Genomic DNA, 22,257 nt, shown 5'->3' with positions numbered 1-22,257 from the left:
TTTTAGGAGGAAAAAGGCCAAATTCTAGAATACAGCATAGAGACTATTTGGCTCCTCACCACCTATTTCTTCACATCTGTATCTACCCTCTTTCCTACTATAAATCAGGCAATTCTGAGACACCCTTAGTTTTAGGCACATACTAACCTGTTTCATACTTTTATACCTCTCAATATGCTCTTTATCTTCCTCGAAAGGTCTCTCTTCCCCTGTCTTTACCCTGGAAATTCCTTGGAAACCATCTTTATTTTTCAACACCCTTTTCAAGTGTCACCATCTCTGGGCAGCCTTTCCTAACCCTTCTCACCCTCAGAATCCACTCCTTTCTCCTCTGCACCCTGTACATAATTTGTTGACTGTGGGTACTATATTTTATTTCCATGACTTCCTTCTCTATTGGACTGTGTCTCTTTGAGGCCGGGAATGGGGCCAGACATTTGGCTTCTAGAGTGGAAACGCAGTGTGTGTGGCCCACAGCAAATGTCAAAATGCATATAGAAAGGAGCAGACTATCAATGGTCATGGATACTCTTGAAGATGGTTTTTCTTTAATCCAAAGAAATGATGCTAAATTGGGGGGGATTTCAGGTATGAGAACAAGTTGGGTCAGAGAGATATTTTTGGGGGCGGGGGACCCAGCTTACGGCAGGCCTGGGTCTACGGGAGCTGAGGGGAGGGAATGCACGTGCATCACGTGTTGTCTGGGGTTTGGCAGAGTGGAGACACCAGTGCTGATGGTGCCCAGATCCCCACACTTAACAGCAGACCCCATAGGTTATTAAAGCTGAGAGCCTATCTGGGAAGATTAGCTGGAGGAAGTACTTTAACCACGGAGCAAACAGGCAGTTGCTTGATTAGTGCCTCAGACGTGCCATGGCACTGCGGTGTTGGGTTTCCATCTGAACCATTACTGGGATATTTGAGATCTGGAGCTTCGGTTCTAGCCTGACCTTGCGTTTGATTTCTGAGTCCATGCGTCAGAAATGGGCCTTGCTCACTCCTCTCAAACTGTGTTTCCCAGCAGTGAGTTTTGTGTCCTTTGTTTTTGGACATTTGAAAGGGATGCTGAGAATGAACCCATATGGTGTTTGTTTAGATGGGGAATCCTAAATAGCTTCTTGTACTGGGAGAACACAGTAGCAAATATATCTTACAGTAATGTGTTTTAAATCAAAAGGGCTCCATATTTCCCCTTGTGTTTGAATGTGACATTCTTGATCATTCCAGACCCACCTGTCTGAGAACACAGGAATCAAAAACAGGAGTCACTCTCAAATTTCACCTCTATTTAATCCATCACAGAAACATACTGGCTTTTCACTGTATATATATAAAAAAAACCACCAGGACATTTAAACAAAGTGACACAGATCATCAGCAGATCAACTGGGAATGACGGCTCAATCAAACAAATGTATGTTGAGAATTTCCACAAGGCAGCCCTTGCAGCAGCCAAGCCAAATTTGTTTAGTATACATGAGTTAGCTGCTTAGGAACATTCGCTATGCTGCATGCCAGATGATGACTTTTCTGGGTAAACATCCATTTAGCAGCATATACCCATCCATGAAAGTGTTGGCGTGATTTTGATCTATTCTCTTGGACTCCTGAAATTATGACTTCATTCCACTGGCAGCCAAGTACCAAACCCACACATGCACCATTTAGGCTAAATAAAGGGGAGGGGAAGCTATACACTTATTTCAAAATGTAATATAACCACCCAAAAGGTAGGAGAAACTCTGTAAAATTGACAGCCCATTTCACTTTTCTGACAAGCAATAAAGCAAGCATCATTAAAATGGATGTCAAATTACAGGGCAGGGAAGCAGCAGGGAAAATACCTACCTTGTTCTTGGTGTTTGAAATAGCATGTGGCATATTTATCCTACCTCAGTCTAAACTTGGAGGAATTCCTTTTTGGGTTAGGGGGTTGGAGGCTCATTTGTGAAATTGGAATTTCAGAATCAGATCCCAACCAAGTGAGAACATTTGAATTCTTCGGGGTAGGGCGTTTAAAAAAATGTGTCATTTTTTTTCTTGTATTTGAACAATTATTTTCTTTTTAATGGTGTCACTTTAAGAATGGAAAACTCTGTTGAGCACAGTCATTAAGCTAAGAACAAAAGAGTAAAGTGTTTATAAAAACTCAGAAACAAATACCAAAACTTTCCGGTAGAATTTGCTAACTCTGTGCTTACTCTCATCTGCTGTTGTGAAATCCAGCTTGGGTTGTGCATGGTTCAGCTCAATGTTCTAGTTTATCAACCAAAAGCCTCTCTTTCGGATTCTATTCAACTAGGAAATCCTCAATTTGGGAGACATTTTCAAACAGAAAGCTTGAGGATTCCAGTTTTGGACTGAGGGGATAATTATCTGAAATTTGTTGAGAGAGATTTTTGTTTCCAACCTTTAACCACCTCTAGAAGAGCACTTGGAAACAAACATTTGCTTGAGCAAGTTTTCTGAATGGTCAATCATTTAGAAATCCCCCAGAAAATGTTTCTTTTCCAGTAGTGGCAATGACTTTCGTGGATAACTGCTTCTTTTGAAATCTGTTTAAGATTCAGAGCTAGGTGAGCTACAAAGGGCAGCTTTCAAAAATGAAACTCCTCATAAAGAGCATTTTTTAAAGTTGATTCCATTTGAATTTGAGCATCTACTATATTCACAGCACTGCAGGGAGGATTTAAAGATCATTGAGACATAACCCTTGCCCTCAAGTAGCTGAAAATCAAAATGGGAAAATGCACGTGAAAACAATGAACTATAACAGCACCATATAAAGACAGAAGGATATGTTTTGAGGTATATTTTCTATTCTCTGGGATCTACAGAGGAAGGGGCTCCCTCTGGTTGGGGAGGTGATGGACATGGAAAGTGGGAACCTTTAGCAGATGAGATGGCATCTGAACTGGATATGAAAGAGTTTTATTGTATAAATCTTAAAGGCTGCCTCTTCCACAAGGCCATCCCTATCTAAAGTTGTCACCTACACATTTCAAACTGTTTTATTTTATTCTGAGCACCGAAATTTATCTTATTCTCCATCTATGTGTTGGTTTCCTTTCTTCCCCTTCCCAAAAGCTATGAGGTTCATTCAAGCAGGGGCATTGTGGTCCTAGGTCACTGTCCCATCTCTAGGTCTCAGAACAAGGGAAGGACATTCTAGATCAGAAGGCTGTCAAGGAAACACAGAGAGAACCCAAATTCCACAGAATATTCACAGACAAAGAATAGATTATTATGGCTAGATTATAGGATGCCTTGAAGGCATAAGATGGCCAAATTGATTATGACCAATTACAAAAAGAACTTTCTGAGGTCTTCAGAAAGCTATGGCCAAGTTTTGAGAGGAAAATTGATGAGCTCTAATCCTCCCAAGTCTTTCTCAAATGGGTGTTGATTTTGACAACCCAGGATAAAACTTTCTTGGGAGAACGGTACACCTTTAGCAGCATGCATTCAGCCATGAGAGCAGTTGTGTGATATTTTCTTCAATATCTTTATCCAGAGCTTAAAAATAGGATTAATGGAATTGTTCTATTATTAATATCAATATGCCCCCAAGTGTGGATACATGGGTGCCAGTTTTAAATCCCCAGAGAAAACATTAATGTAAGTGTACATGGACCTTTAGTGGCTTGAGTTTGGGGCAGAATGATCTTAGGGCAAGTGGAGATTTGTTGTAAACAAAAGACTTTGTTTAAATATGAATAAAGAAGAGAACAATAACCTGCCATGCTACCATTTGCTCCAACAATGACACATTTTATATAGTCCCAAGAATACTACTTATCAAAGCAGTTCCCAGGTATTGGGAAGAACCAGAAACTCTCAACGCGCTGATTGATCACTCTTTGCTAGCAGCTCACTGGGATCACATAGCCACTCGAAAATCAACAGCCTGGAAGAAGATGAAAAGAGGCTTGAAACAAAGGCTGGAATGTTAGGCTAGCAACTGCCTTACATTGCATTGCAGTAAATACGTCAGCTAATATTCATAAGTGTCTAGTCATGATCTGGTAAGAGCATGGAATGAACTGCGAATGACAATTCAATTTTCTATCCCCAAAGGAACCCTGGCTACTACTCCCGTTTGCATAATAAAGCTTTGAGGGAACTCTCGGTGGGTTTGCCTGTCTCCCTACCTACGGAACTTCTTCAAACACTTATATATGTTATCAAGGTAGTGTAAGTAGGTACAGCCTGGGAGTACCTGTCTCTATCTTCATCCATCAGCCTAGACCAGTGATGGCGAACCTTTTGAGCTCGGCATGTCAGCATTTTGAAACACCTTAACTTAACTCTGGTGCCTTGTCACATATAGAAATTTTTTGATATTTGCAACCATAGTAAAACAAAGATTTATATTTTTGATATTTATTTTATATATTTGAATGCCATTTAACAAAGAAAAATCAACCAAAAGAATGAGTTTGCGTGTCACCTCTGACATGCGTGTCATAGGTTCACCATCACTGGCCTAGACCTAGGCGGTGTATTGGAGATTCACCGACTACACCACAGTAATGGAAGGGCAGCTAGAAAGTTTGTCGTGTTCTTCTCTCTGCCAGGTGTTTTGAGGCACACCCTCTTTTGAAGCAATGGAATGGAATATTTGTGTGTGTGTGTGTGTGTGTGGGTTATTGGGGGGGGGGGAGGGGGGGGGGGGGAATTAAACCGCTCTATCCAAGAGATAAAGAGATAAATGAATCCCAAGACTTTTTTTTTCTTCTCCTTCGAATCTTGGGCTGAAATCATGGAAAAACTGATCATTTCCCATCATAAAATACTACTTATTGTTCATTGGCCAATAATGCCTCTTTCAAATATAAACCTTCCTCCAACCTTATTAAGTCCAGGCTATTTCCTGCATCATCATAGAAATCTTGGCAGGGGAGCATTCTGGAATGAGCTCATCTTTTTATACCATGTCAGTGATCACATTGATCTTTCTTTACATTTGGTTTCAACAAGTGTTTATTGAGAGATTTATTGACAGGGGAGTGGTAGAGAATGAATTGTTTGTGAACCATTTCATCACCTTTTGTTGTACCTGAAAGACACTGACCTTTAAGAGCTGTCACCCAAGACCTAGAGGCCTGAGAACCTTTTCTAATAATAATGATAATGGCATTTGTATTTTCTTCTAAAGTTTACAAAAGATGTTCAAATGCTTTAGTTCTTTTGATTGTTATTACAGTTTTATGTCATAAGTATTTAAAAAAACAGTGTTGTCTAATAGAAATAGAAATGTCAGCCATTAATATAAATTTTAAATTTTCGGATAGCCAATTAAAGAGGTAAAAAGAAACAGGTATAATTAATTGTACTAACACATTTTATATTCAAAATTGTATCATTTCAGTAGATAATATAAAAATTATTATATATTTGACATTTTTTTGCCAAGTTTTAAAAATTAGGTATATAATTTTAAATTTACAGCATATCTCAATTTGAAGTAGCCACATTTCAAATGCTCAATTGCCTCACGTTTCTAGTGGCTGCCATGTTGGGCAAAAATCAGATATGAATAAAGAAACTGAGGCTCAAAGAGATTAAGGGGCTTTCTAGGCCTGCATAACTAGTTAGGTATAGTGTTTTGGTTTAAACAGGAATTGTCTTGGGTCTGCAGTTTGCACATTATCTGACTTAACTATGTCCAAATAAATGTGTGAATTTATTTGTGATATTGGGGGTTGAGATTGTAGAACAAAAAGGTGGAGATGTTATGAAGGATGATTTTATCATATATATATATATATATATAGGCAGTCCTCAGGTTACATCGGACTTGACATATGTCATTTCGTGGTTATGTCGCCATCTCCCATTTATTTATATAAAATAAGTTCCGTCATTTCACGTATGTACATATGTGCTTTATGTTTTTTATGATTTATTTACCACAAGTAAAGGTCAGGAATTATCTTTCTTTTAAAATTTTTTTACTGTTTCACTTCATTACTGTTGTATATGTGCTCCATGTGAGCGACATAGGTGCTTATGCAGGTGGGTTCTGACTTACGGTGAAAGTCGCATTATGGATCTCCGAGGTAACCTGAGGACCTACTATATATATATAAGGATTCTTTATTGCTAGTTCTAGAAATGCCACAGAATTTGTATTTTTTAAAATAAGCTCCATATGAGATTTGGATGCACAGCCTGGTTTGGGATAGCAGCTCTAGTCTCTGGATTCCTTTAAGGCTCATCTGCATTTATCCATTCCTATATTTATTTATTAGTTTAATAAGTATTTATTGAACATATACTCTATGCCAGACTCTACATTTATTGCTGAGGATGCAGCTGGCAGAGTCCCTACCCTCATGAAGCTCACATTGTACAACCTACAAGATATGGCTGGTTCATAGCAGGAGCTGTAGGAAATGCTGGTGGAATTAAATTTAGTTGGCCATAATGATATTGATTTACCAATCACCCTTCTTAGAGGATTCAGTAAAAATCTTGAGAAAAGGACAAAAATATGGGCTACCCATATAAAGATTTTTTGTCTGTCTATTTTTATTCCTTTTAGAACAAATATATTTGAAGAGGTTGAAATATGAGGAGGACATGGTAGAAGCTCTGAATTGATGCCATTTGGTTAAATTCATCTCTTAGCATGTGGAGTATTTGGAGTGTGTGTGTGTGTGTGTGTGTGTGTGTGTGTGTGTGTGTGTATGCATGTGTGCACAAGCATGTATATATTCAGCTTGTACTTTTCCTTTCTTAAGTGGAGCATTTTTACTGTATCCTCAAACAGACTGAAGGCACAATATATGTGATGCATTGGCACATTTATGTTAACATTTCCCAAGTTAGAGAAGGAAAAGGAGATACCACTCATTACTTCCAGTACAATTGGCTTGCTTTGGTCTGATGTTTTCAATTCAACAATCACACACTGAATTATTATTACAAGCTAGAAACTTTTCTGGATTCTGGGGATTCTGCAATAAACAGACACCCATGCTCCCTGCCCTCATCACCTTATAGTCAGTGATGTTTTGGTAGAGGTCTACTTTAATAAGCTTTGCCACAAGGGCTCACTTGAATTTGGGGTGTGCCACCACATGACCCTGTTATGACTCAACACATATTTATACAAGTTTTTGTTTGCTTGTTTTACGTGTGTGTTTTGACTTGAGGTATATAACACTGTTTCTTGGAAGAATTTATAATGTGCTTCTTTTCCTCTAGAAGAGAGTCAGCTCAGCTGGTTTTTCTTCAGCCAAGTATTTTCATTTGACACTTTAAGCTAGCTAAACTTTGAAGAAAAATGCAGATTTACCTTACTGTGTGAAATGGTATAGAGATCCAGGAGCATTAATTTTAAAATTCATAAATCCTTTGTACTATACAAATTAATGACCTGTAACCTTTTTTTTTTCAGGTGACTTATTTTGACTTAACTATGTCCAAATAAATGTGTTTATTTTGGAGCCCTCAATGCTACCCAAAACTGACATGTTAAGCATCTCCCATGGCTCATAATATGTACAAGGGATGTGGACCACCCTCTGTTTTCTCATTATGCCAAATAATGGAAAGTGGAAATCACTCTAATCCTTTCTTCTGTGTCTGTTCTACCTCTGCAAATATGATAAACTCAATCCAATTAAAAGTCATTACCTCGCCAAGGCTCAGCCGCCGTCTATAACCTTTTGTTTCACAATCCTTTCGGTTACCTGTCTTCATCACAAGTAGAATTTCTAGCCATCTTCCCCTTCAGTTTTCTCTTAAAGAAGAATATCCCTTTTACTGCTGAATATTGTAGTCTTGTTTTCTTTGCCATTCACTTGAGTGTATGCAGTGGAGCTTTATATTATTCAAGTTCATTCTTCCTGGGCACTTATCTCTCTGACTGGATTGTAATTCCTTTGAAATCAGCAATTTCACTTTATTCTTCTTAGTGACCCCCCATGGTGCTTTGCATATAAAAGTCTTGCTAAGATTTAATAGTGATGATGCATATAAAAAGTTGAATGAAGTAAATCTATTAATATAACAACAATGGCAGCAAAACAACAAAAGCAACAACAGCACAAAGCTTATTAAGTCATGATGTAATTATTCCATCGACTTCAGGTATCTCTCCTATCCCATGGATTTTCTTTACATTATATACTTTTAAAAAAATATATTTTATTGCTTTTTTACAGAGAGAAAGGGAGAGGGGTAGAGAGTTAGAAACATCGATGAGAGAGAAACATCGATCAGCTGCTTCCTGCACAGCCCCTACTGGGGATGTGCCCGCAACCAAGGTACATGCCCTTGACTGGAATCGAACCTGGGACCCTTCACTCTGCAGGCCAACGCTCTATCAACTGAGCCAAACTGGTCAGGGCAACATTATATACTTTTGATAGAATTAAAACATTTCCATTTTTTTTCTCTCAAGCAGTCATAGTTTACATAGGTTTACATATATTGATCCACAATATAATTGAATCAGCAAGCATCTTAGATGTTTAGGTTACTAAACTGATAATTTCCTGGATTCTTTAGCTTTGAGATTCTACAGTGTTATGAAAAATGGGCATTTCAATCAATTATCTTAAAGTTTTAGCAACATGATACCAAAAGATTTTACTTAACTAGCATAGCTATAACCTATTAAAACAAGCAGTTTGTTAAAAAAGATTTATTAGGAAAAATCCATAAAATAATCAGCAAAAGCACAAAACAAAATCGCTGAGATTTTTTTTATTGTGGAGCATAATATCTGGGTTTAAATGACTTATTCTATAAAATGTTGATAAAACAGGGCAGCAATATATTTTATGCATATACTACTAAATGAAGTTGCAAATATCTGGGTTTTTGGCATTCCTTTTTACAAAGCACCTTGTTGAATAAATAGCTCATTTTTTTGAGATTCTTTTTTCACTATGTAAATATAGCGCTTGAAATTTGCTTTGCTACTTTGGCTTTTGGTTACATTACTTTGACTATCAGAGGCACATGTAGATATTATTTGGGAAAGGACCATTATATTTTTGAAAATTGTCGGATATCAGAAATTAGTAGTACTACCATTTCTTCCGATGATTCTTGCTTTAGATGGGGAGGTTCCAGAATGATCTGGCCAGTCTTCCCTCTGAATACAGCACGGTTCTGAGGTCAACCAGAACTATCTCTGATTTGTTTGGCACAACTTTTCATTCAAACTGGAAGGAAGATAGATGTTGTGGTTTGGGTCAGGTTGGTGAGATTCATTGGCATCATGGCAGCCCTACCTGCTTCATAGTAGAACTTCTAGTTTTTGTCACTGAAACAGACCATGCAGAAATGCATTCTTACTAGTTACATGAAAGGGAAGCCATCCACTTCTCCATGCAGTTTGCTCCTGGCTTATTTTGTAATGGAAATGTGGGCAATGTGGTTTTAGAATCTGCTGGTTTTAGAAGCAGTGGGAGTAAATCATCCCTATTTTGATGCTCATGTTGCTGTGAAGAATTTGGGGATACTCAGAAATAAATGTGAACTACAAATGCATTTCAATCAAGAATTTAAATAAGTTTTACTTAATTTAGCACATATATAGATTTTGTTAACCTAAGGCTACGGGTTTCTATAATATGGGCATGCCCAATGCAGTTATTTATACCCAACTCTCAACAGTCTTCACTCTTCCTAACTCATCCTAGAGCTTATTTTATTGCATTGCCACGTACTGTTAACATCTCTCTCTTCACTACTCGACTCTAAGCCACGTGAGGCAGGAACTTGACCTTATTTATGTCTGTATCTAGCATTAGCAATTTGTACAGTTCCAGGTACAACATCGTACCAGATAAATGTTTTGGAATGGGTAAATGAATAGGTCTGAGAAGTAGCATCTTTGGCAAAAACGATATAGCCCCAACATTTGTCATCTAATTCCCCTTTTAGTGCTATCAGAGACTACACCTTTGTAGTGTATCCACAAAATTTGAATTGGAATGTGCAATTGAAGCATTCACACAAAACTAGTCAAGTCTGGGGCATCTGTTTAATCCTTCACTTTTCATTGTATGGAGCCCACCAAAGATTTGGAAAGTCAAGTGTATATTTATTCCACAGAGGAAACTTTATCAACCAGTGCAAAAGTTTACTGGCGCTAGCTGGTGATATAATGGGTAGTTTAAATCCTGCTAACTGCAAATAATTTTTCAACAGTGTTTATGATTGTGGTAGAGTTTAGTGAGGCAGAAGTACAGATAACATAAATATTTCGACAAAAGTTGATTGTATTGGAGTCATAAATAAATTAGACCCAGTTTGTAAATAAATTTAGTTTTTGCCAGCAAACATTTATAATCCTCTCTCGCTGCAAACGATAGTAATTTATATAGAAGAGGCCCTGAATGCCTTTCTTTAAAAGTCAGTTCTCATTAGGAGGCAGTGCCTGGTGCCCGTCAAGTGTCTTAGACTGTGTGACTCAATTAGACATGAAGGATACTGTACAGAGCACCCAATGCTACTAGTTATTGTACATGTTGATAATGACAATTTCCAGAGACCATGCATAGTTTGGTAGTCTATGAAGTTGTCATATTATATCATTCCCTTAAATACCTAGCTTGTGTTACCACTTAGCAATGTTGAAATTACCCCGTTTTAAATCATAAGTGCTATTTAGTGTATGTATACACATATGCATAGCACATCTGTTCATATTTTTCTAAAAACATTTTTTTTATCAAAGTGTATAATGTTTTCTCAAAATTTAAAAAAAACACACACCTTCCTTTTATGTTTTTCAATGACATTCCTTCTATCCCCATGGTTTTGAATGATTTTATGTTTACTATGATGTAGTGTTGGGAAACTCAATATGAGGGTCTTTAGAGCTTGGAATGGGAGCAGAAAATTGCACTCCTTGGAACCATCTAAATTTATTTTACACTGAAGACACTGTATTTGCAATGGAGCCAGAGTCTGTGCTGACATTAAACAAATCAAGGAACTTTTTTCACAGAATGACTTGAAGATCAGAAGTCACTGTTTCTATTACCACGCCTTATAGAGAACAAGGACCATTGTTCATTTTCAAATAAAACCTAATTTTGAGACTCTAGTAAAAATTTTTTGCACACTCTCTGGTCCTTATCAAAGCAAGAGTGTGGTTAGGTTAGTGTTCTATTGCTTGTTCACATTCCATTTTATCAGCAGGCCATTGCTACAACTCCCTCTTCTGCCAGACACGCATAATTATTTTCTTTTCTTTATGGAGGACTCCTGGCCATGAGAAAGCTCTTCTGTTTTGTAGCAGTGAGAAAAGGCCTGCATCGAGTCAGCTGTGAGAATGCATTTGCACTTACATTTACACTGTTTATTCAGTTCTCCCGCACGCCTACCTTTGTGTACTATGTGATAGAAAGTAGAGCAAAAATCTCATTTACTTTTTGATCTTCACCTTTTGGGGGTTGTTTTGAATATTTTCACCCAGTGACTATTAGAATTCAGCTTCCTTGCTACAAAACGCACATTCCCCCTCTCCTTCCTTTAACTTGTAGCTTTTGAGTTTTGGTCTGTCCTTCGGAGGCAGGAAGGATCTCTGCCAAAAGCCACCAAGCCACACTTAGGTAATTACAATAAGCAAGTTGGGGCTCTCATTTCACGTGCAGAGCTGAAGGAAGCAGAGCTGTGGTCAAAGGGATCCCAGTTGCTCCTCCATTAGCAGGGGCACATTAATGCGCCCTCATGCTCCCCTCCCCCCTTTAAACACTTATTTGTAAGGAAGCAAATCAGGTCACTCTTTAGCATGTGAAGAGCTGCAGCTTTCTTCTGAAACCACCATCAACAACATAAACAAATTAGAGGTAGTAAACCACACATTCTGCCCACACGTAAACCACAGTCCTCACCAGAGGGCAGTCTACTTAATGTGAGAATAACAGCCCAGTTTTATAAGCCTCTACTGGGGATAAATTCCAGTTTCACTGGTTAGAGCAGAGTTAGGCAGCCAGCGTACAGTCTCTCCTAGGTTACACGTTGGGAGAGATGAAACCGATTCTCAGTGTCTTTCCAGGAAATATATTTTCTAAGTTTTTGATACACCAGTCTTGTGACCCCCCATGCAAGACTTTTTTTTTGCATATAAAAGTCTTGCTAAGATTTAATAGTGATTATGCAAATAAAAAGTTGAATGAAGTAAATCTATTAATATAACAACAATGGCAGCAAAGCAACAACAGCACAAAGCTTATTAAGTCATGATGTAATTATTCCATCGACTTCAGGTATCTCTCCTATCCCATGGATTTTCTTTACATTATATACTTAAAAAAAAAAGTTTTTCTACAGAGATGGCAGAAGTATTATGACGGGTACTTTTTTCTTGTACTTATGATCTCAACCAGTCTGCCTGAGATCTCAAACCTTGACCCTCCTTTGGATTTCATTGCATAGAACTGGGATTACTTGAGTGGAGTGGACCCGGGGCTGAACTTGTCCATGGGCTTATTTTACGGATAGGGAAGCAGGGACTCTCAAACTCTGACTCTAAAGGTTACTCTGGGCACTGGAGACATATTACTGGATCCAGACTGCTATGTCAGGGCTTATGCCACTCCTGCTGGACCCAAATGCAAGTGGCATAGTTTACAATCCCCATCTTGACCCATATGGGAGCTGTAAAATATTCTCTATACCTTCCTGATGCTGACATGCTTCCTTTCCTGACAATGGTTAGTCCTCAACGAATGTGTCCAGCCCTAAACTAATGTGTTCCGTCATCAGTAAATTCCTGCCTGTGATAGTCTTTTCTTAAATACCTGTTTAAACAGTAATTTAGATAAGAGTGTCCCATTTGTGTGCAACAGGAAATGCCTGCCTTCTTTTAGATACGCTGGCAAATAATTACTGTAGATAGGGTTTGAATACTGAAAGGCTGTACTCTGGTCATTTCAGACTGCCTGAGGAGCCACCACCCAGTCTGCTGCGGCATAATCTCAGGGCATTTCTATTTTACTCTAAACGAACCTGAAAGAAAATCACTTTGGGGAAATAAAAAGCTTATGAGTAAAAGCCATCAGGTCAAAGGGTGCCAGAAGTCTCTTAAAAACGTGTATTACTAACAGAAAGTCAAGGCACGTCGTCATAATGGAAAAGAAACACTATCTGATATATGATAAGTCTGTTCTTACCTGGTCACTCCAGTGGGTATTGGTGATCCTGGCTCCCTAACAACAGAATAAGCCAAACATTAACCAGGTCATGTTTTTCCTTGGGAGTAGGACTCACAGAGATTGAACGTCCTTATTTTAGCTGTTTCAGATTCTGTACATAGATACCAAAGGGCTTTACTGGTACTTTAACTATGAATTTTCTGGGAATGTATTTCCATAACCATTTTAAAAAAAGCTTAGTGCCGTCTCTGTAGAAGAACTCTTGCAAGTGGTCAAAAGCATTTCAGAATAGCTTCGAAGCCACCAGCTTAAGTCGCAAACCATGTTTGTTTAGTGAACTGTCTGTGAAATCCCTAGGAGGGTGGAGAAATGCTGAACCAGATTGAAAAGCCACAGAACAAGCAAGAAATAGGCCACATCCTAGGAGAAAGACAAATGTTTGCTCATTGATTTGGCCCCTTACTTTCAGTTCATGTGATAGTCCTTGCTATCTCCCTTGTTTGTCTCTCCACACTCTTCCGTACACTTTAGGGCTTCTTGACAGCCCATAAATGACATGCTTTTGGGAGATCCTGGGAGGAAAAGTTCCATAAGGAAGAGGTGGAATAGCCTGGCACCAGGAAGTAGCAAATACTAGAGATGCAAGGAAGCCTAAAAGGTCATTAAAAAAAATTCCATGTGCCAAGCCATGTTGATAGATGAGTTCACAAAAATAATGGTCTCTAGAGACATGAAGTCTATAAGTGCGGTGTAGTGTCAAAGGATCCACGGAGGCCTATTTTCTTCTCACCTCTCTCTGGAGGCAGCACTTTCTGAAGACCATGTCCGTCAGCAGCTTCTCATTTCCATAGATGGCTCTGTTGTGTAAGCCTGTGCCTCTGGACCCTTACGACAGTCCTTCGAATCGACTTGAAGTTGGTTTTCTGGAAATTCATTTTGCTTACTTTTCCTAGTTTCCTTTCTTCCTTTCTTTGGGATCTTAAATGTCATTATCTTGGGACCATTCTCACAGAATATTCTGCTGGCCAGTTCAGAGCCTCCTTCTTTGTTCTGTTTGTGTGTCTGGCTTGATGGGCTCCACCCTTTCCCCCCAGCCCAGCATGCGTTTATTGGCTTTGTTGCTGGTGCGCAGAGCTGGTTCCTGAGGTCTTCTGCCTTCTCACAAACAGGCTGCTGTCACCGCTCTGGAATTGTCCTAACAAGGGAAGAAGAGCACGTCCGGTTTGAATTTGGGAAGGAAATTGATGTCTTCCCCCTCCCTTCCCTGCCCCATCATTAGCAGGCACCGACTCATGGACTCGTGTTCATGTGCTCACGTCCTACCAGGAGGTCCCTGGTGGGGCTTGAGGTTTGGCAGCTCCTCCTCTCCTCCTGGAGCTGGGCACGCATCCTCAGCTCGCAGCCACGTGTAATCCTTCCTGTCTGCTTGCAAGTTGGGCACAAAGTACTGGCGCTCGGGCCCACCCTCTTCTTTAGTAGCAATTAACCTTTACTACAGAGCTTCCTTTGAAGTTTGCTCATGTTTTTATTACAAAACTGCAATGAGGAACATAATGGGGGGAAATGTCTAAATTTCTGAGTTACCTAATCTGTTCAATTCCCTAGCTGGTCTCCTCCTGGCAGTTGTTTCTTGTACTTATGATCTCAACCAGTCTGCCTGAGATCTCAAACCATGTTTCTGTCTCAGCCTATTTTTAAGATTAGTGAGCTATTACACACACACGCGCGCGCACACACACACACACACACACACACACAGAAAATGCACAGTGTGTGCATTGGGAGGATGTTTTATATGCATATGTGTAGACAGTTGAGTATAAAGAACTGATTTCTTGCTTAGTGCCTACAGAAATCAGCCTTGCTTTATTGTCACACTACCCACCCATCTATGCTTTTAATATTAGTATTAAACTCTGTTTAGTTGTTAAATATTTTCTATCAATGAACTAATGTGAAGAGTAGAAAGAAAAAATATTTATGTTAGTACCATTAATGATAATGCTGAGTGATAAGTATTATGACGGGTACTGAATTGCTATTAATGGTGAAACTCGGGATTTTGAATGGCATCTGCCCAGAAGATTTGCAGTTAAACTAGGCAGAGAAGCCAAGTGAAACAAATGGTGAGTTATATAAAACCCACAAAAAGAGAAGGCATTTTAGGCCAGCCTTGCAAATAAGAACCAAAGAATTACGAGTGAAATGGCTTTTTTTTCTCCTAGCTTGCCGCTCACAGGAGCTCAAATAAATGAAATCATTTTTCTCTGCTTTTCACTCAGCAGTAAATCATTGGAGATCCAAGGTTGGTAGAAAAGCAACTGTGAAACTCAAAGAAAATATAAGAGAATCTTCTTTTCTCCCTCTTAGGATAGGTAAGGACTTTCTAAGAGGAAAATCACAAAGGAAAAATACGGTTTATTCCATAAAAGTAAAAAATTTTATACAACAAAAACCTCATTAAAAAAACCAAAGGATAAATGATTTATTGTAGAAAGTAGCAAAAGTTATATCAAAAGGTTACTTTTTATTATTATTAATACAACAGACCAATAAAAGCCCAATTAAAAAGGACAAAAACAACAAATAATTTGCAAAAGAAGAAATATGAATGAAAAAAATATTTAGTCTCATTAACCACTGAGATGTGAATTAAAGCAAGAATAAATGTATAATTTTTTCCATTGTGTTAATAAATTTTCAAAACAAGACATAATAATAAATGCCAATGCAGTTGGTAGGAGTATAAGTTGGTATACACCCCCAAAAAGCAATCTGTTAATATTCAGTGAGCTTTCTTATAGGAATCTAACCTAAGGAAATTAAAATGGATAAATACAAATATTTATATGAAAGAATGTTTCTTTCAGTGGTATTTATAATTATCAGAAAATTAGAAGCAACAAAAATAAATGCGATGGAAATAGTTCCATTATTGTGGATTCATATAATAGAATATTATGCAGTAATTAAATTTAGTTTTGAAAATATTTTTTGACACATAAGGAAGTGTTCATAATAACATATCAAGTGAAGAAACAGAAAAACAAAGTATTCATGTAACATGGTCACAATTTGGAAAACAAACAAACAAACCAACTTTAAATAATATATTTTTTAAAAGGCTGCCTAAGGGTAAAAGGGAGGACTGGGTTTGGACACCTGGGGCTAGACTCTGTTGACTTTGGCTATACTGTTTAGCATCCTTGAGTGTCAGCTTCCAGATTTGCAAGATGGAAGGTTATGCTTCTCACCATGTTTTCTCACTGGGTTGTGAGTGTCAAAATGAGAAAATAAAACATGACTCAGTGGTTGAGTGTTGACCTATGAACCAGGAGGCCATGGTTTGATTCCTGGTCAGGGCACATGTCCAGGTTGTGGGCTTCATCCCCAGTATGGAGTGTGCAGGAGGCAGCTGATCAATGATTCTCTTTCATCATTGATGTTTCTCTCTCTCTCTCCCCCTCTCTCTCTGAAATCAATAAAAATGTATTTTTAAAAATGAGAAAATATAGATACAGTTATAAAAGCAGTTATTATTATCTATATTATTTCTGAAATTTCCTCTTTGCAGATTCTGATTTTGTTTTCAAAATGGAAGTCACCTCAAGTGGGAACCTATGTTATTCCAAGAGTCATAGAAAGACGTACAATCTAATCCAAGTGTGTGCTCCTGTTGGGTCTCTCGGGATATTAGAACATTTAAAATTTGAATTGAAGAGGTTGATTTGCAAGCTCTTTTCTCAAGTCATTTGCCTCAAATCCAACAATAAAATTGTCTTTCTGTCCTCACTCAGTTAATGACACCTAAAGGATGCATGAAACAAATTCCAGTAGCAGGCAGCTCAGCTTCAAGAAGTTACAAGGGTTATTTATCTTTATGGACCACTGATGTATATAACATTTATTACCTGATACTTACCTATTGTAAATGTGCCCAATCTGTCAGTGTGATATTTGAGCAATGCTTTAATTAACTGTAGCTATAGCTCAGGGAGAGGAACTACCATTTTTTCTCCAATAACACAGATTTAATGGAGATATGATAATTGAGGTAGTTTATCATTTAGATGAAATGTTTTACCAGCTTTTGGGGTAGTTCTTGAGTAACATACATGAATGCATGAGTTTATTTTGGTTTATGCAAATATCCAACACAGTGTGAGAAACTGCATTTGCTGTTGAAAATTTCATAATGCTAGATTACATTAAAATATTGTTTCCTGTTTTGATACATAAAACTCAGCAGGTTTATATTTCTTTTTTTTTTGTCACCACAGCCCTTTTTATATTTAATTCTTTTTTATTCTTTTTATATTTAATTCTGATGACACTATATTAAAGGTGGTTTGAAAGCAAATCGCCTGAGTTTGCATATACATTTAATGCCACATGTGGATGAATAGGACCCTGAGTCTGTCTCCTGGATTTTCTGGACCTATATAAGTTGTTCTTTAGGTTTAATTGGAAATTTTTGCCATTGTAAGCAGAATTGCATTCAGGCTTTAAATTCAAATTCTTCTGTGCAGTAACCTGGGCATACAAGTATTTTGTCTCCACAGGAATTGAAATCCAAATGCATTCATTTAAATTATGCTTTGGGAGAGTTTATGGGTAATTCAAAGGTCATGGATCAGCTATGCCAGTGGGAGGGCCCAGATGGGTTTGTCTCTATCCTTTTTTAAGATTTGGGATCACTTTGCTGGAACTGATGGTATGACTGATTTAACCCTTTGAGGAACTAGGGGAATTTTTACTGACCTTGAATAGATAATTACTAGAGGAAATAGTTCTATTCATTTGGATGCCTTTTTGTTTCCTGCTGCTTAAATGGACAAGTCTACAGATTACAAAGTGGCTTCCAATTTATAGCACTCATTTACAGAGAGAAACAAAATGTTCACAATGGGTGACAAATCCCTTTAAGAATCTATAAAGTAACTCCACATTTGTAGTCGTTAAATGTTACAATTCTAAAGAGATACTTTTATATGTTTTTAGTTGTACCAAGAGTGCTAGTGAACTTTTGGCTCTTCAGCTGAAGTGCAAATGCTCCCTGAAGGACAAAATAAGATAGACTTTATCAAGGGTGTACCAAGGGTGTTTGGACCCTGAAGTGTATTTCTTTGATAATGTATCTTTGGGGCATTGTTAGAATTGTTTCTTTTGAAGTTGTGTTTGGAGAAAAGTTTGTAATCTGTTGTGGCCCATTTCTATAGGATTAAAGGTGCTTTTCAGGATCAAAATCGTTTCCTATATTTGATAGAAAAATATTGATTTGGTTTAATAGTTTAATAAAATGGTTAGGTTAGTTATCTATTTAATAAGTATCTACTAAGCACCTTTATGCAGCTCACCAGGGGAATTCTGACTCTTGAAGAAGTGTGAGCTCGGAGTCTTCCATTCAAGGCCTTGTTTCATAGCTGGGAATCCGAGAATCATTCACATTAAACTCCAAGTAGCAATGCACAGCATTATGGGATCATCAGGCCAAGCAGAGACATTATGTAACAACTCAAGGAAGTTGTGTTAAATGATATGGTGAGGGGACAAGTTAGGACTTGATCTGGGAGGCTGACTAGAAGCTGGATGGGCAGAGGAGAGCAGAAATAGGTAACTGGGCAGGCAGAACCACAGAGAAAGTATTCACTGAGCTTGGAAAACAGGGTTAAGCTTATCTCGCCTGGGGCCTCTTATTGAGCGAATGGGACAATGGTTTTAAAATGAGAGATTTTATTCTAAGTTTAAGAACTTTAGATGTTTACCTTTGGGCACTGGGAATGATTGGAGGCTATACCACAGGGAAATATGTGTGCCAGGAAGATTCCTAAGTCCAGCAGCATTGTACAGGCCCAAAGCTGAGGGATACTGGAAAAAGCCTGGAGGTCTGAGACCCAGTTAGAGAACTGTCAGAAATTCAGGAATGAAATCGTGGATTGAAAAAATGGGATGAAGGTGAAAATCTTGCAAGAAGAATGGACAGCCTTTAATGACTGAATAGCTTGGAGGGTGAAGGAGAGAAAATGTCCATGTTATTTTAGGATACTAGCATGGATAATTAGGGGAAAATAGTATTCCTAATGTAAGTGGGCAGGAGACTTGATTGAGGGCAGAGGATAATGTGCATGATTTTGGATATATGGAACCTGAATGATAATGAGCTTGTATTTTGGGAACAAACATCCCATAGGAATTCAGTTCTACGCTTGGTTTAGATGGAATTATCTCATTGTCTCAATCAAGAACCAAGCACTTCCTTCAAAAGATACTTTTGCATGTGCTATCATTTTCATTTTAGAAAGCTTTAAGAGGATGCAGTACTTGATGGCAACTGTTATTTTGTGTTATAGTTACTTAACTTCCATAAAGAATCAGAGAAGGAATTGGGGCCAGAACTCAGGTTTTCCACCCTCTTGCCCAATAAACTATCTTGGAAGACTTTAGTAATTCATAGAACTGTAGGTGTGGTAGAATCTTAAGTCATTTACTCTAGTCACCAACCTGAGACTAGAATTCCTCCATACCATTTGTAGCTCTGGTTATAGGCTATATTAGAACCCCTGCAATGGTAACGTAGGGCAACTCATTTTACCTTTGGGTGGCTCTGATTGAAATATTCCTTCTTGTAATTTTACCCATTTTTCTTAGTTCTCCCTGGAAAGGCCTACAAATCAAATCAATCACATATAATTCTTAGTCCATAGTCCGAGTGGACAAGAACCATATGTTTATTTGCTTTAAAAGTAGCTGAAATCCCCTTCAACTGGTAAACTGGTGGGAAATTCAAGCTTAATCATTATTCTTTATAATTTCCCTTTATCCTCAAGAAGTTGCATAAAGATCTTAAGGTCTGACATGGTGTATTCCTTTCCTTCAGGTGTGGGGGAGGTGCTGCTTTGGGGAGACCTTAAAGCCCTGGGGTTGAGTGTCCAGACTCCTAGTTACTTTACCCTGCTGTACCCTCCATGGCCTTGGCATCTGCCCCAGGGGACTGCTCCATTTAGAGACCCTCCGATTTCTTCTCTTTCTCAGTCTGCAGGAAATGCTTTCTTTTGGGTGCACCCAAGACACCTTCTTCCCCATTTCCACTCTAGAAAGCTCACCTAATTTCCTTAATGATTTTTACTTTTACGAATACCCAGAGGAATCACTAGCTTCAAGTAACTTTAATCATCTTCTCTGTGGAAGTTACTGGGGCAAGAAAATACCAAGGGCTTGGCAGTATGTTTGAAATGGGAAAGGAAAAGTAGAGAAAGAACAAACATAAATTAATATTCCAATAAATAATCCTGCCACAAAGTCAAGCCTTGTTGCACACGGTAGCCTTTGGAATCTTTGACGATTCTCCTACAATTTAGCCCAAGATACAATTTCCTAATACATTGTTAAATGCTATCAGCTCCCAATCTGGGATGGTTTGCAGGGTGGTAGGTACATGCAGTTTTATTTCTTATCTCTACTTTATTCATACCAATAATTAAATTGCTGATTGTTTCCCAGATGGATCATGGATTGAATTGGCCCATGAGAATATTATTGACAGTTGAATAGTAATTCATTTGATTTATGGATTCACTGCAGATGAACCAAAGAAACAATAACTCCCCCTCCCCTATCTATGAATAACAGATTTTAATGAGGGCCTATTTTAACAATGATCCTTCCCTGTTTTATTTTCAAAGAAGAACAACCTAGCTGTGGGATTTTTCCTTCTTCTAACTTAGCAGGAATTCATGAAATTATTATTTGTTCACAGGTAATGAGTGTGTCTATGGCAGTTACCCTGACATTCCTTTGGAAGAAATGCCAGATGCAGATGGCGTAGCCAGCACACCCTCCCTCAATCTTCAAGAGCCATGCTCTCCAGCCACGTCCAGCGAAGCATTCACGCCGAAGGAGGGCTCTCCTTACAAGGCCCCCATATACATCCCAGATGACATTCCCATTCCTGCTGAGTTTGAACTTCGAGAGTCAACTATGCCTGGAGCGGGACTAGGAATATGGACCAAAAGGAAGATTGAAGCAGGTGAAAAGTTTGGGCCTTATGTGGGAGAGCAGAGGTCCAACCTGAAAGACCCCAGTTATGGATGGGAGGTAAGAATATATTTTGTTATCACATGTATACACATTCAGCTGTGTGAAGAAGAGATTACTTTTTGAAATGTAACATAACATAAGCAAATTCCATTTGTTGCCAAAGTTCTTCAACTAGATCTTTAAAGTGAACCTCCCTTACAGTGTCGCTTCTTGATAGAAACAAAAGAGTTGTTTTAAAGGTATATAGAGAGTATCATAGAAAGGAACTCAACTAATGAATGGGCAAAGAATAGTACCAACGGAAAACATCCCAAATATTGTTTCTATAATTAATATTTGGAAACATTATATGGCCATTCAGATAGTATGTGGCATAAGAAAATGAACGTCGTCATATGGTTTTTTTTTAAAAAAAATATTTGTTTTGATTTCAGAGAAGAAGGGAGAGAAAGAGAGAGATAGGAACATCAATGTTGAGAGAGAATCATTGGCTGTCTCCTGACCAGGAATCCAACCATGACCTCCTGGTTCACAGGTCGATGCTCAAACACTGAGCCACGCTGGCTGGGCCATATGACATGTTTATCATACTTTATTTAGGGGATGCTCAGAAGATTGGAGAAACATTTGTTTTCTCCATTTTGTGGCTGAATTAATTTGGTTTTACAGGTTAATTTTGCTCTGTGTTCTTTTAATATATTTTGCCTCTCCTGATAACCCTGCTTTGATTCTACATGCTTCTAGAATGTGAGTGCTTTGCATTCTGTGATGATTCTTTATATTCAAATTGATTTAATAAATGATTCATGAATAAAAAGGATAGCAAAAAACAATATGAAAATCAGTCCCTAGTTTCAGCTGTACTTTTCACAGAACCCATCTGACAATATCTAACAATGAGCAGTTATAGTCTGATTATGAAAGCTAAGTAAATTATATTTCCAAAGGACAGGTAACTAACTATGTTATTCTTCTGAGTTTATAATTTTGTACATACTCAGCAGATATATACTGAATATATACTTCCCGTTTATTTTTTATAACTTGAAAACTTTTGTGGTTAATTCATAGTATCATAATTTCTGGAAAATCT

The 22,257-nt window shown here is 38.1% G+C and overlaps 1 protein-coding gene across 7 annotated transcripts in view; it reads left to right on the top strand.

Moving 5' to 3' along the window:
* The window catches only part of MECOM (MDS1 and EVI1 complex locus), a 578,696-nt gene that overhangs the window by 263,790 nt on the left and 292,649 nt on the right, over positions 1 to 22,257 (top strand). For 5 of the 7 annotated variants that reach the window (XM_005886549.2, XM_005886545.2, XM_014533597.1 and 2 more), the window contains exon 2: positions 20,884 to 21,221. In XM_005886549.2, coding sequence (XP_005886611.1) covers positions 20,884 to 21,221 — 338 coding nt within the window. Of the gene's footprint in view, positions 1 to 13,967; positions 13,992 to 20,883; positions 21,222 to 22,257 lie in introns of those variants that run through there. The other 2 variants (XM_014533596.1, XM_014533595.1) reach the window with 2 other exon arrangements.

The sequence above is a fragment of the Myotis brandtii genome, unplaced genomic scaffold (assembly GCF_000412655.1).
Source record: "Myotis brandtii unplaced genomic scaffold, ASM41265v1 scaffold99, whole genome shotgun sequence".
Taxonomy (NCBI): Eukaryota; Metazoa; Chordata; class Mammalia; order Chiroptera; family Vespertilionidae; genus Myotis; species Myotis brandtii.
Note: the sequence above shows the minus strand (reverse complement) of the source record. Positions and strands in the feature narration are given on the sequence as shown.